This window comes from Capsicum annuum, chromosome 12 (genome assembly GCF_002878395.1).
Source record: "Capsicum annuum cultivar UCD-10X-F1 chromosome 12, UCD10Xv1.1, whole genome shotgun sequence".
Classification (NCBI taxonomy): Eukaryota; Viridiplantae; Streptophyta; class Magnoliopsida; order Solanales; family Solanaceae; genus Capsicum; species Capsicum annuum.
Window position 1 is genome coordinate 218,563,100 of NC_061122.1, and position 14,055 is coordinate 218,577,154.

A 14,055-nucleotide genomic window follows, 5' to 3' on the forward strand; every position below is an offset into this window, starting at 1 on the left:
AAAGTAAATAAAAAAAATTTAAAAAGTAAAAGAACAACAATTTTTTTTTTTTTAAATGAACAACAACAAAAATATCAACCACAGCAAAGGCCCTCTTCGGGGATTTCCACATCGGCCATATGTGACGATGAAGAAAAGAAGACGAAGAGAGATGTATTTACATAGAGAGATGCATGTTGTAGGGGTAGGGGCGTGCTGGTGGGGGACGTTAATTGTGATCCTTGGGGGCTGTGGGGTGGGGGGCGTTAATAGTGATGAGCATGGCAGCCATGACTAGACGGGGGGACGGAGGTGAAGGGTGGGGTGGGGGTGGCTGGATGGGGGAGGGAGCTGGAGGAGGGGTGTTGGACGGGGGTAAAGGGTGGGGTGGGGGTGGCTGGACGGGGGAGGAGGGCTAAAGGGGTGGCTGGACGGGAGGAGAGGGTTGGGGAAGTTTTTTTTTTTATTATTTTTTTTAATTTATTATTTTTAAATTTTTAAAAATATTTTTGAATTAAAAAAAGATGGAAGGAAAAAAGATCCTTTTTATTTTTTTTTAATTTTAATATTATTTTTTATTTTTTTATAATTATTTTAATATAAATTGACCAAAAATTAACCCATACCCTAGGCGGGTGCTTGTACGCACTTTGTCCTAGTCAGCCATTTTAATGCCACATAGATTCCGTCAACGGTCAAAGGATTTAAAATGTTACTTTTTAGTGGGTTCAAGGGTCCATACGACAAACATGTAAGTAAGAGTATCCACATTACAAAATGAACATAGTACAAAGGTCCACTAAACCATTTTGCCAAATTTTTAGGGCAATAAAATTTTGGGCTCCTAAAACAAACGCTTTAATAACTTCAAACTTGAGCGGCCCTTGAGTCAACCCTGCGTCTACTTTGCCATTTTTTACTCCTGTTGTGACGCTTTGTGATGTCGATCCTTTCTTGCTTCCTTGTTTCTATTTTCTTCTTATCTAAGCTTCAAATATCTCAAGACATTCCTACATAAACAAAATAGAAAATATAAATATAATTCACATCATTTAAATTCCAAACGATATTAGAAAGAGAAAAAACATGAGGTAAATAATAATGTAAATGCATGACTGCACTGATCATGAAACTATTTGACATTAAAATTAAACAAAATTTGGCCATGAACATCTTTGTATGGTACCATTTGACACTATACTAAAAGAGAATCTTAAAGTACATAAGAGTTGTTTGTGATTAAGAAATTAAGGATTTAAGCCATGAAAAAAGTATATATATATTTCATAAACGTGTACACGAATTAGTGGTAAACTATTTCATAAAAACATGACCGTGCCCCCACTCACCCCACCAGCCTTTTTTTTTGTGTGTGTCTTTTTGCTGGACATAATTTTATATTTTTATATTATAATATCTCATTAATTTATGCCTCGTGCCTTAAAAAGGACTTAATAAGTTCGATTGTTAAAAGAAAAAATTAATATCCTCTCATTTGAAAAACAAACCATTTAGTTATGTATAGGCCACAACATCGCTTACAAGCAACTTCAATATTTATCAAATACGTACAAAAGTCAGAAAGTGCCAACCAACATATAAATTCATCCAAATATCCTAAAAATTGCACTTAGAAATATCTGATTTAGAAATATCTGATTTTGAGTGTTTGAGAGGTGAGTTTCCTATGTCTGAGGGCAGAGATTAAATTCAGCTTTTGTTTGTGCTCAGTCATAAGCTCGTCGCATCAGACAAGCTAGTACAATTTACATCTTTTGCTTGGTTTACAAGCTATTACACGATGAGACGATTACCACAAAGTGTCCATCCTAAGTACAGAGATTGTGGGTTTCCCAAGGGTTCCAAAAAAAATATCTAGATTTAATTATTTGTCATTAATTTTAAAAAAAATACTTGCAAAACATTGTGTGAAGGAAACTCAAAATTAAAATAAAATTTGTCATTTAAACTGTAAATAATCTTATATTGTAACGATTCACATCACTTGATTTAGGTTCAAATCCCCCAATATATTAGGTATTTTGTATTTAGAAGGGTAATAGTTCCCCTTTTTTTATCTTAAAGTTTTTTAATCTCTTGTCATCAGTTTTGACATTTAACTTAAACATATAAATAATTACTTATATATTTATAGAATTAAGTTTTAGGCTTTTAGCACTGAAAAGTATTTTTCACCGCTCTACGACTTTGTTGGACGGGTCTTGAAAACCCGGATGCGATAAAAATGGAGAAAATGAAAAATACACAAATACGTCGTACGTATAATCAACAAAGTATAATCAACATGCAGTAGCCGGGAGATTGAAAAAACATGCAGTCAGAGGCAGATCCAGGATTTCATACTTGTGGGTTCCCGATAAAATAAATAAAGCTGAAAAAAATTAAACAAAAAAAAAACATCCATAGAGGTTCGAACTCATGACCAAGAGAAGCATGGCATGCATCTCAAGTCTGAGACTCCTATCACTAAGCCATCCCATTACTTTGTTATGGGTTCCTACTTGTTAATATTTAAGCCGATTGAGAATTTTTTTAATGTAATTATAAGCCTTAAGGTAGTGGGTGGGGGTCCCCGGGAACCCCCACCGACTACCGTAGATCCGCCCTGCATGCAGTAGCCGGGAGATTGAAAAAACAAGAACACAAGATTTTAACACCATAATTTTTTTTAATTTCATTTTTTCACTGGACTTGAACCATTTCTTCCGACCAATTTTGATACATATAGCGCAAGACAATTTCATATATCGAGGTCGGAGTGGGTGTCACCTAAAAGAAATTGACTAAAATAATAGAAAATAAAAGGGTCAACTTATAACTTGGCACAAATCAATTCTATTATTGACTATATTAAGACTCATATGGACTTGCTTGATACAACTTAGCTTAGTATTCTTTCTCGTATTTATCTAAATATCGGTAAAGTAAAAAAACACAAAAACTCTAGGAAAAAAATTAATTTAGAAGAACAGTAATCCAATATCTACACTGTACTATAATTGTAGTGTCTTGGTCTAGGAGTTTCGGTGATGACTGTTATTTTACACCGATCAATTATAGTATTATTATATGATAGTCTTGTTCTCGGTGATGACTGTTATTTTACACCGATCAATTATAGTATTATTATATGATAGTCTTGTTCAATTACAATGTGTTGTTTTCTTGCTATCTATTATCCATTATCTATTGTTTCTTGTTTTTATGTTATGTCTTTTTCTAGACTGTTTTTATCTTGCACCATGGCTCTATAGGAAACAACGTTCTCTGCCTCACTTTTGAGGTAGCTAGTACGAACGTACTGCATATATTCTACCCTTCCCAGATCCCACTTTATGCAAATATACCAGATATGTTGTTGTTTGTTAATAATCCTTCATTCCTAAATAAGTGTTCCTTAAAGGTCGGGCACACCCTTTAGCAACTATGCACTCCTAGAAAATAAAAAGTAAAATTTTACCAACTTATCCCTAATTAAATTTTATTTCTTTTCAAGTTGACCTTAATTACATTTTATCTAAACAAGAGTAAACTTGGAAGAATATGACTAATTTTCTTGAAGGCCTAAACAAACACTTATTTATGAACAAATAAAAGGCAAAAAAAAAAAAAAAAAAAAGCACTTATTTGGAAACGGGGAGAGCTGAACTTCAATGTTAAGACCGGAAAAGCATCTCAAAGCAATGAAAACAAAAAAGGACAGTCTGGTACACTAAAAGCCCCGGTATGCACAGAATTCAGGAAAAGGCCCCACCACACGAGTCCGTGCAATGAAAAGAATCCCTCACACTTTTTATCCTTCTAAATAAGTGTGCGTCTGTCTTGTTTTTGCTACTATTTGCTGTTTGTTACTACCTATTTCATCTTTTTCATGGAAAAGAGCGCCTCTACCTCACATCTAAAGGGTTGTGGTACCGACGCATGAACGAGCACTAGAAGACGGACAAATTTCCAGAGCATAAATAGGAACTCTCGAATCAGAATTGAAACCAACACATAGCAACATTTATTATCAAGAAACGTCCCTAAACAAGGTTTCATTAGCAAGAAAACGCAGAATATAGCTATAGACACTAGGACTATTACTGTCTGTTGTTTTGTTCCTACCTATTATTTCTTGCTCTTATATTACGTCTTTTCCTAGACCTTTTTTTACCATGAATCGGAGGTCTATCGGAAACAACCGATCTATCTCATCTCTTTTGCTGTGGTACCGAAACATGAACGAGCACTAGAAGATGGACGAAATTCCAGAGCATGATATAAGAACTCCCAGTATAATTAAATTAGCAAGAAATCTTTCCTAAACAAAGTTGCATAAGCAAGAAAGTGCAGAATATAGCTACAAATCCACTAGGACTACTCTGCATCTTTTTTCCCTTCCTGGATAAGTGTGCGCTTGTCTTGTTTCTGTCACCATCTATTGTTTTGTTATTGCCTACCATTTCTTGCTCTTATATTACGTCTTTTTCCAGGCTGTTTTTATCTTGAGGCGGATAAAGCCCCTCTATTTCACCTCTAAGGTTGTGGTACGAAGCATGAACGAGCACTAGAAAATGGAGGAAATTCCAGAGCATACATATAGGAACTCTCGTATAAGAACTGAAACTAACGCATAGCAACAATTAATTAGCAAGAAACGTTGCCTAATTTGCATAAGCAGGAAAGGGCAGAACATAGCTACAGATCCACTAGGACTACTACGCATTTTTGCCCTTTCAGGATAAGTGTCTGCGCTTGTCTTGTTTATGTTACTACCTGTTGTTCTGTTACCGCCTACTATTTCTTGCTCTTATATCATGTCTTTTCCTATACTACTTTTGTCTTGAGCCAAGGGCCTATCGAGAACAACCAGTCTACCGCACCTATGAGGTTGTGGTAAACTACCGCATAGCAACATTTAATTAGCAGGAAACAACGTTCCCTAAACAAGGTTGCATAAGCAAGAAAGTGCAGAATATAGCTACAGATCCACTAGGACTACTCTGCATTTTTTTCCCTTTCTACATAAGTGTGTGCGTCTGTCTTGTTTCGGTTACTACCTATTGTTTTGTTACTACCTATTGTTTCTTGATCTTTTATAACGACTATGTCTTGATCTAGGGGTCTATCGGAAACAGCCTCTCTAGGCACCTCTGAGGTTGTGGTACCCAAGCATGAACAAACACTAGAAGATGGAGGAGATTCCAGAGCATAATATAGGAACTCTCACATAACAGAAACTAACACAGAGCAACATCTAATTAGCAAGAAACGTTCCCTAAACAAGGTTGCATAAGCAAGAAACTACAGAATATAGCTACAGATCTTTCCTTCCTAGATGAGTGTGCACGTCTGTCTTGCTTCCGTTACTACCTGTTGTTTTGTTACTACCTATTGTTTCTTGCTCTTATATAACGACTAATCCTCTTGAGCCAGGGGGACTGTCGCAAACAGCCTCTCTACCTTGAGGTTATGGTACCCAAGCATGAACGAGCACTAGTAGATGGAGGAAATTCCAGAGCATACATTTTATAGGAACTCTAGCATATAGCGCATAGCAATATTTAATAAGCAGAAACCTTCCCTAAACAAAGTTGCATAAGCAAGAAACTGCAGAATATGGCTACAGATCCACAAGGACCAAGTTGACATAAATTTTCAAAACCATGGGGCAAAATAACTTAACTGCCACAGAAACTTCCAATCCAAAACCATCTCGAAGAACAGGGCAGCAACCTGAAATAACAAAGCTAGGATAAAAACAACCCCCCCAGAAAAAGAAGAAAGACTGTAAAGCTAATCACCTACTTTCCGATGCAAATGCTTGACTGAAGGCTTAGTTACAACCATCTTTTCACTTCCTATTTACCATTCCAGGCTCAAGCCTTTCTACCACGGCCCTCGAACACTGCCTTTCTAGTTTGACCTTTCTCTTCAACTGAAGCTCGATCACCAAAAGTCCTACAAAATGGTAGTAAAGGAATAAGAATCTATGCTTTTGAATTTGCTAGTGTTACAAAATCTATCGAAACACTCACTTATGTTTCTTTCGGTTTTGCTCCTTGATAGACCTAACCATATCAATAGCCATATCTTGGTGCTGTCTTGTCTGTGAGTGCATATCTAGGCCCTCAACAGTTTCACAATCAATCTTGCAAATGCGGCACCATCCCATGCTCATGGGCTTCCTCTTTCTTGGTCTGTCAAAGGAGTCCACATCACCCTACGAAGATGGAGTTATCAAAAATTAATAAGAGGATATTCTAATCTCATCCACATAATGACCATCACATGATTACAATGGTATAAAGCTCAACTTCCAATAAATAACATACTAATGAAGAATAAGGGTAATTACAAGGTTCAAATGCAAGACTTACTGCAAAAGGTCCATGATTCGGATATCCTGGGAGAGGATACCTGCTCCTGAAGCCAGGCTCCCCAAACCGTGGCATACCAGGTTTGTTGCGTCCAATTGATTCGCCAAAACCAGGAATATCTCCAAACGCAGACAACTCTCCCATGTAAGCACGGCCACCAAAGGGACCAAAGCCTGTAGGTTCACCAAAACGTAAATGACGGGGTAATTTCTGAGGATCTGGAGGCTCACCACGATGCAAATGACTTGGAGCGTCTTTCCCAAAAAGATCACCACTCCGTACATGTTTGTAAGGACGACCAAAGGTAGTATGCTCGCCACCTGTCAAATCCCCACGACTATCAATCTCACCGCCATGTGAATGGCCAGGCAAAGTTTGGAACCTACCATCAGAGTATAAGCTGCCAGCTAGATTGGAAGGTAAATTGAAAGGTCCAGGCCCTTCAATAAATTGATGGGGGTCTCTGCCACCAAAATCTTCAAAGCCTACTCGACTTGCAAATCCACGTGGTGGAATGTTAGAGAACTCCCCGTCAGGATTCCTGGCAGACAAATAATCCATATGATGCACACCAAATCCAGACCCTCCCCTTTTTCTGTCGTCGTCATGAGGACCAAGCGGTGCTTCTCTTTCTCCACTATCCTTGAAATGCATTGAACCAGGAGGATTATATGGAGGCAACAATCTGTTAGGTGGAACCCCAGCACTCGCCTCAAATTTTGATCCAGAATCATATCCAAATGCGTGAGGTGGTCTGTCAAGTGGCCGAGATACTGCAACAAATAAAGTTCATTATTTAGAAAATTGATTTTAATTCTTCTTGATAAATTATATAGGAAATAATGGAAAATCAAATTCCAACTCACCTTGATCGTGAGGCACTTGTAAAGGACTTAAATGCTCCCCCATAGGCGCCTTCAACCTTTTATCCCTAGCTGATTCCATACTTCTAGGTTGGCCGAATGGAACCTTCTCAAAAGACCCTGGGGGAAATGGGTTTCCTTGATTTCCTTCAAACCGATTCACCCTTTGGTTATGAAACATTTCAGCTTCTGCTGGATTCACTGAGTGTTGTGTTCCACTAGGAATTTCAGCACCACTTAATGGTGCTCTTCCCATTCCCCTTATCCCTTCTCGGAATTCACCTGGTGGAGGAAAATGACCACGGCCCCTAGCAAAGGATGTTGTAGACCCTGGACCAGGGATACCACCATCATAGGCATCTTTGTCTGGCTTAACTGCTGCATCAGCTGATTTGGCAGCAGATTTAGGCTTCAACAAATTCTCATTTCCCTCTTCCTTAACAGTTCTTTTGTCTATAATCTCATCCGAATCACCCTTATGAACATCTATATCACTGCTGACCCTCTGTCTATACTCATCAATTGCTTTCCTACGCTTCTGCTGTTCATCATCTAGGTCAGCTTCAAATCTTGGGGCCACTGCATCAATTGATTTGGCTGCAAGGGAACCTAGATCCTCTTGAGCATTATCCTGGGAAGGAACTCCCCCTTCTGGCCTTCCTGCAGTTTTGTCAGGTAACAGATCACCTTTACTTTCAAGGGCAGACCGTTTCTTCTGATCCATAGACTCATGTTCGTTGCTCATGTGGTTCCCATAACTTGGATTCATTTGTGACTGGCCTAAAGCAGGCTGGACAGGTCTAACCTGCGCTGTAATATTATATCCACCATGAGCCTGAGAAATCGACTGCACATGATTTTGCATCCCAGGCCTTCCTATATATGTCTGAGATTGTTGAGGTTGTGGGGGAGGTGGTAAGGCGACATTTTGCTGTGGCTGAATATATCCATGTAAACTTTGAGGCACCACATTAGGAAGACCTTGAGGGCGAAACTGAGTCTGCAATGGCTGCTGGTGAGTAAAATGACCTTGTTGGTGTGACTGGCTCGGAAATGGACCAGGAAATGTATGCTGTTGACTGTATTGTTGGGGCATCGGCTGTTGGTTAGGCTGAACAGGATGTTGCTGAATTGAATGTCCTGATTGTTGAGCAGTAGGATAAAGTTGAGATTGTGCGGGAGCTTGACCTTGAGAAGGTACCAACACCGGTTGCTGATTGCTGGGTATACCTTGAGGTGGGCGCACTAAAGAAGGTTGTTGAGAAACCTGACCATGAGTCTGAACTGGAGGCATAGACCCAGTAGTAGGATGCGGATGCATAGGAGGTTGCTGTGTCATACCCATAGGCGCTTGCTGCATGGGCTGGGGTTGTGGATAGGAATGGAAACCTGAAACTGCATTGGCTGTTGAATGGAGGGTCTGACCCAGTGCATGAGCAGGCTGGCCGGCCTGAGGAGGGGGCAATTGGCCATGAGATGGTGGAGGCTGTTGCACATTTGTTTGCGGTTGAAGTTGTGCATGAGGTTGTGGTTGCACAGGAGGATGCAACTGAGCTTGAGAAGACAGGGCAGGATGAACCTGGGCAGGAGGCTGCTGATACTGTGGCACCTGCACATGGTGCTGTGAATGAGGCTGCATTGGATAGGGCTGCGGATATGGTGGAGGCTGAGTAGGAGGATGAGCACGAGAAGTTGGATATATTTGTGACGGAATTTGGGTTTGAGGTTGCATAGTAGGTGGGAGCTGCTGCTGTCGGTTGACTTGAACCTGGTTTTGATGCTGTTGCCCCACAGCTTGAACCTGTGGTTGAGTCTGCCCCTTAGGTAGAGCTTGCATTTGAGGTTGAGCTTGAGGATTAAGTGGTTGCGGCTGGGGCAGAGACTGGGATTGAGGTTGTGCCGGGACCGGAGCCTGGGATTGTGCTGGTGGCTGCATGTAAATCTGAGGTTGTTGCTGATATTGTTGGATTGGTTGTTGCTGATAAGGATAGTATTGTTGATAAGGATCATATCCAGCATATTGCTGATAATACTGTTGATACTGCTGCTGATACCATTGATCTGAAGTAGGCACACCAGCTGGAGCTGGAGCAAGAGCCTGAGAGCTGGCATTTGTTTGCTGTTTGGGATCTTGTCCAGGAAGCAGAGAAGCAGTTGTGGTTTGAGCATTTGATGCCTGTGATGCTGCAGTTCCTGAATGAGCCGTAGTTTGATTTGAGTCAGCAACAACAGCAGTGGTGGCTGCAACAGAGCTGGGATTATCTTGGGCACCACTAGCAGTCTGTTGTGCAGGATATACACCCTAGATAGAAAACATAATAAGAAACCATACATTTAAAGAAAAGATGAGTATTACTTAAGTATGAAAAGTACTCACAGGACAACTCAGGGCATGCTCATGCACTTGCTGATGCGTAATCTGGACTCCACATCTATTGCATATAACTGGGGAATTGCCAAAGGAGCAGCCAGAACAATGGGAAGCGCAATCAGACAAGGAACCTTCCCATGTGCATCCACTTCTGTGATAGAGACAACGCACTTTAACTCTGCCTATGCTTTCAGCAAGTGTCTTGTCTGACTCAATAAGGGGCTGTCAGGAAAAGTAAATGCAACATGTTCAAAATACCAAGAGTAGAAAAAGCATCAGCAAAAATCTCAAGGACATTGTACTACAGGGAGCTCACTTTAGAGTCTGCTTCAGTAACTAAGTACCCATCATAGGGACAGGCCCGGCTCCCATTGGCAACATGCGCCAGACAAGGTTTGCAGTAGAGATGGGTGCACTGTGATTGGAAGGCTTCGTTAGGGTACACGAGTGTTCGACAAACAGGACAGAAATACTCTCCAGGATAGGTATGGATGTCGATTATGCATTCGATATCAAAACCCATATCAACTCAGGAGCAAGAAGTCAGTTTCAACAAGACATCAATGTAATTATGCTTCTGGTAGATGAAAGTTGCTCCTGACGTGCAAACTGCAAAGCTCATCAAATAACTACTATTAGAAACATGACAATGAATGAAAAACATGTTCAGGTAACAAAGACAAAAAATAAGGAAAAAGTCAAATAAAAAAGCCACAAATCTACCCCTTTATGTGCATAACTACATGCCCCGACACTTGTATATGCTGAATACTCGTTCAGAATGATGTTTAAAGCAAGAAAGAAAGTGAAGCTGACATAGGTCTTGCAAGGATGTGATCATTAAAACAATGAAGGTTTTTGGTTAACATTTACAGTAAAAGTTAAGGGTACATATACAAAAAGAAGCACGCGTGAAGGAAATTCCAAACTTTTCAGTGAACCCCCGGGCTTGTTAATTCGCTGAACTACACCAGACTAATTTATGACTTCGTCCAACTTTATTCTCAATCCATCCTATTAGAAATTTTTTCTTTAAAACTCAACCTAACCTACAGAAACTACAATCCTCAACGCCAGTTTTGAATTGGGAAAATAGCAAACAGTGCTGAAAACACAAAAGATGACAAATAAGCATTGAATCATTCGCTGGGAGAGAGAGTACAAGTAAGGATTTCAATCCTAACAAATCATAGCAGATCAACAATCATTAAACATTGCACCAAAAAAATTCAATACACCAGCCGAACATTCACCAAATATGAAAATGTAAATTTGAAAAACATCAGTCCGCTACATATAAAGTAACATAAATATATATTTTTTGAGGAAAAAAAGGGTGGAACGGGAGATTGGATGCCTGGTGTTGGTGCAATTCCAATATTCAAAATGAATGTCCAACCATTTGCCAGAAAATTCTACGGTTTATCAAAGGTCAATTGGGTAATCAAGTGAGCAGCAACTGAATTAGCGAGACAATGGTCCTGTAGCTAGTGAGGAGAGCAACAGCATACTGAATGTCAAACTAGCTGAACCTAACGAAGCAGTGTTTATAAATTAGGAGAAATACGCTCGAGTATTAATGCTAACATATGATAAGAGAAAGAAAGCAAGAGAGGATCTCATATTCGAGTCAAATTTAATGAGATGTCAAGAAAGATAGACCTTGTATTCGAGCTCTGAATATGAATTATCTTTCTTAAGAAATCTTTTAAATTTTTTGAAGGCCAATTGAACATTTCAGGTGCATACAAAAGGCGGGTTTGACGGACGAATTCATTCCCATGTAGATCAATACAATAGATGGAAACCTAATCAAGTAGCAAAGCACAACTCCTCACAAGTTGTTGCATCGGGCTTTCATCCATTTATTCTATACCAAAAGTGAATTCATTTGCATACGACATTCTTACGGCACGAGCAAGGCATGAGTCATCGTAAGGAAAGGGATAGGGGCTATTATCGTAAAAATGGGTTCTACTTGGAATGCCTCTATTCCATCATAGGTAACCAAACATATCGAGATCCATAAGAACGACTGGGTGGTTGAAATCCTGATACTAGGGATACAGTTGAGTAAAAACTAAGGGATATTTTAAGGACAACATCAATTTGTAATGAGATACCGACATTGATGAATCGAACCGATAGCAATGCCACTCTCATTGCCCACCCCATCCGCTCTTAGACCACTAACCAAGAACCATAGGAATTTTTCCTTTCATCCGGATCTTCCTTCTGAGATTGGTTTTCCCTCCGCTCTAATCGTCTTTTGATGCAAATACAAATTTAAGCACATTTTAAGAAAGCTGATTTCATATTCAAACTCCGACTCTGAGTAGCGGCGGCATTTGGTTCTTTGAAATATTGGTTTTCAGTTATGGAAAGGAAGTTTTTTTTTTAAATTCTGCTTGGTTTTTGGTTTATCAAGTTTGTTTTTTTCAGTGATGGGCCTACTTAATGGCCTATTTTTTAAAGTAAAAAAAGATTATTTTATGTTTTTTAATTCACAAGCAGTTCACTTAAACTTCAAACTAACGGACAATTTCTGATATTTATATTTCACCCGGGAAATATATTTTCAAACCAATAATAATTAGTTCAAATTTCAAAAGAATAATAATTCAACAAGTCTAGTTTATAAAACTAAACCCTTCATACCCTTTCTCCTTCATTCAACTCAACCAAACAAAATCCTTCATTCAAAGGATTTTGTCACGCGCCCCGACAAAATCCACAGATACACCCGCCAACTCCCACCGCAAGCATCAGGTATCATTTTTTTATAACCGTTATGTCTGGGCCAGCTTTCACGCACCACGACAAAATCCACATGATACCTCCCACCCACCTCCCAACAACAGCAACAACAGATATCAGATAACTCCGTCCATCATCTGTCCACCAAACCTACAACAGATGGGAAGGGGCAGCCCAACTCAGTATACTAAACCTCCCACTATGCACACGGTCCATACACAGCCTCACCTTACATTTCTGCAGGGGCTTAAACCCGTGACCTCCTAATCACACGGCAAACAACTTTACCTGGTCCTTTCCAGTCAGGTTCACTAAACCTCCCGCTATGCACACGGTCCAGGGATGGTCCAGACACAACTTCACCTTACATTTCTGCAAGGAGCATAAACACGTGACCATCCGGCTCTAACGAAGGTCCAGACCACAAGTGTCTATCGTACACAACCTCACCCTACATTTCTGCAAGGGGCATAAACCCGTGTACCGGATGGTCGGATACCGTGACCATCCGGTACACGGAAGGGCCAGACCACAAGAGTCTATTGTACACAGCCTCACCTTACATTTCTGCAGGGGGCTTAAACCCGTGACCTCCTAATCACACGGCAAACAACTTTACCGGCTACTCCAGACTCCGACTTGTACAAAAAAAAAAATCCAAGCAAACGGAGAAACCAATGAAAGCAAAAGAAGTGAAAAAAAGGCGATTTTACCTGAAATCGAAGTAGGGCCGAATCGGTGAATCGGTGCGGCCTGAGAATACTCGAAAAATCACTGAGAGAGATTTTGCGTTTTTCAGACAAATTGTAAAAAACTACTACTTGGCAAGAGTTTTTGGAATAAACTTTAGCTAGGTTTGTTATATATGGGCTTTGTTGATGTAAACAAAAGAAAATATGAAAATGTTTGGGCTTTTGGGTAGTTGGGCTTAAATGAGTGAAGTCTGACGTGGAAATTACGTATAGCGTCCTTAGAGTGTTCGGTCTTGAATTTTTATACCCTAAATATCTAATCTTGATTTTTGATTCCTCTGGAAATAAATTCTAATGTTTGTCCGTAAAGCAAAATTTGTAGTTAATTGAGAAGGTTTAGTGTCTTGGAATGTCGTTAAGTTGTGTTTTAGGGAGCGAGAGTTAGAACGGGTGTCTTGTGGGCAACATATCTAAGTTTTGACTTTTGTCCATAAGGCAAAACTGTTGCTGCCATGTGACCAGCCTTGAAAAAGTTCAAGCCTTGAAAACAGCCTCCGAAAAAAATGCAAGGTAAGGCTGAGTACATTACACCCTTGTGGTGGGGCCCTTCCCCGACTCTCCGCATAGCGGGTGCTTTAATGCAACAGGCTGCCCTTTTTGTGTAGGTTTATTGAGTTGAAATATCTTAGGAGTGAGAGTTAGAACATTTAGGCAACATATCTGAGTTCTTATTTTTCTTTGTAAGGCAAAACTTCTAATCAATTTGTGTAGTTTTATTGGGTAATGTCGTGGACGTTTGTCTTATGGACAAGAATTAAAATGTGTGCCTTGTAGAAAAAAGTTTTTCAACGGGATCAAAAAAATCAAGACCACCTCTTATGAAAATTATTTTTAGAAGATTTTTTTTACGGGTACAAAATATTAAGAGCAACCCATCTTAGGGTCATTTCTAATCTTGACCCTAATATTAGGATCAAAGGAATAAATAAAGATACATTCTCTATGCTCAC

At 39.7% G+C, this 14,055-nt stretch overlaps 1 protein-coding gene across 6 annotated transcripts; it reads right to left on the reverse strand.

Annotated features, from left to right (window-relative positions):
• Window positions 1-731: 731 nt before the first annotated feature.
• LOC107850378 (chromodomain-helicase-DNA-binding protein 7) lies at window positions 732-13,252 on the reverse strand. Of its 6 annotated transcripts, XR_007048426.1 has the most exons (10): window positions 13,067-13,222; window positions 9,913-10,205; window positions 9,603-9,818; window positions 7,229-9,527; window positions 6,749-7,135; window positions 6,363-6,682; window positions 6,021-6,205; window positions 5,791-5,943; window positions 5,669-5,718; window positions 732-989 (listed from the first exon to the last, which is right to left on the reverse strand). XR_007048426.1 is itself a non-coding variant. In XM_016694862.2 (8 exons), the coding sequence occupies exons 2-8, from the start codon at window positions 10,117-10,119 to the stop codon at window positions 5,862-5,864; spliced, it is 3,696 nt and encodes a 1,231-aa protein (XP_016550348.1). In that variant the 5' UTR covers window positions 10,120-10,205; window positions 13,067-13,222; the 3' UTR covers window positions 5,563-5,861. The 6 variants fall into 6 exon arrangements, 1 of the variants encoding a protein (XP_016550348.1); XR_001668578.2 differs by having other exon boundaries at window positions 6,363-7,135; XR_007048425.1 differs by lacking the exon at window positions 732-989 and having other exon boundaries at window positions 5,563-5,718.
• Window positions 13,253-14,055: the final 803 nt, after the last annotated feature.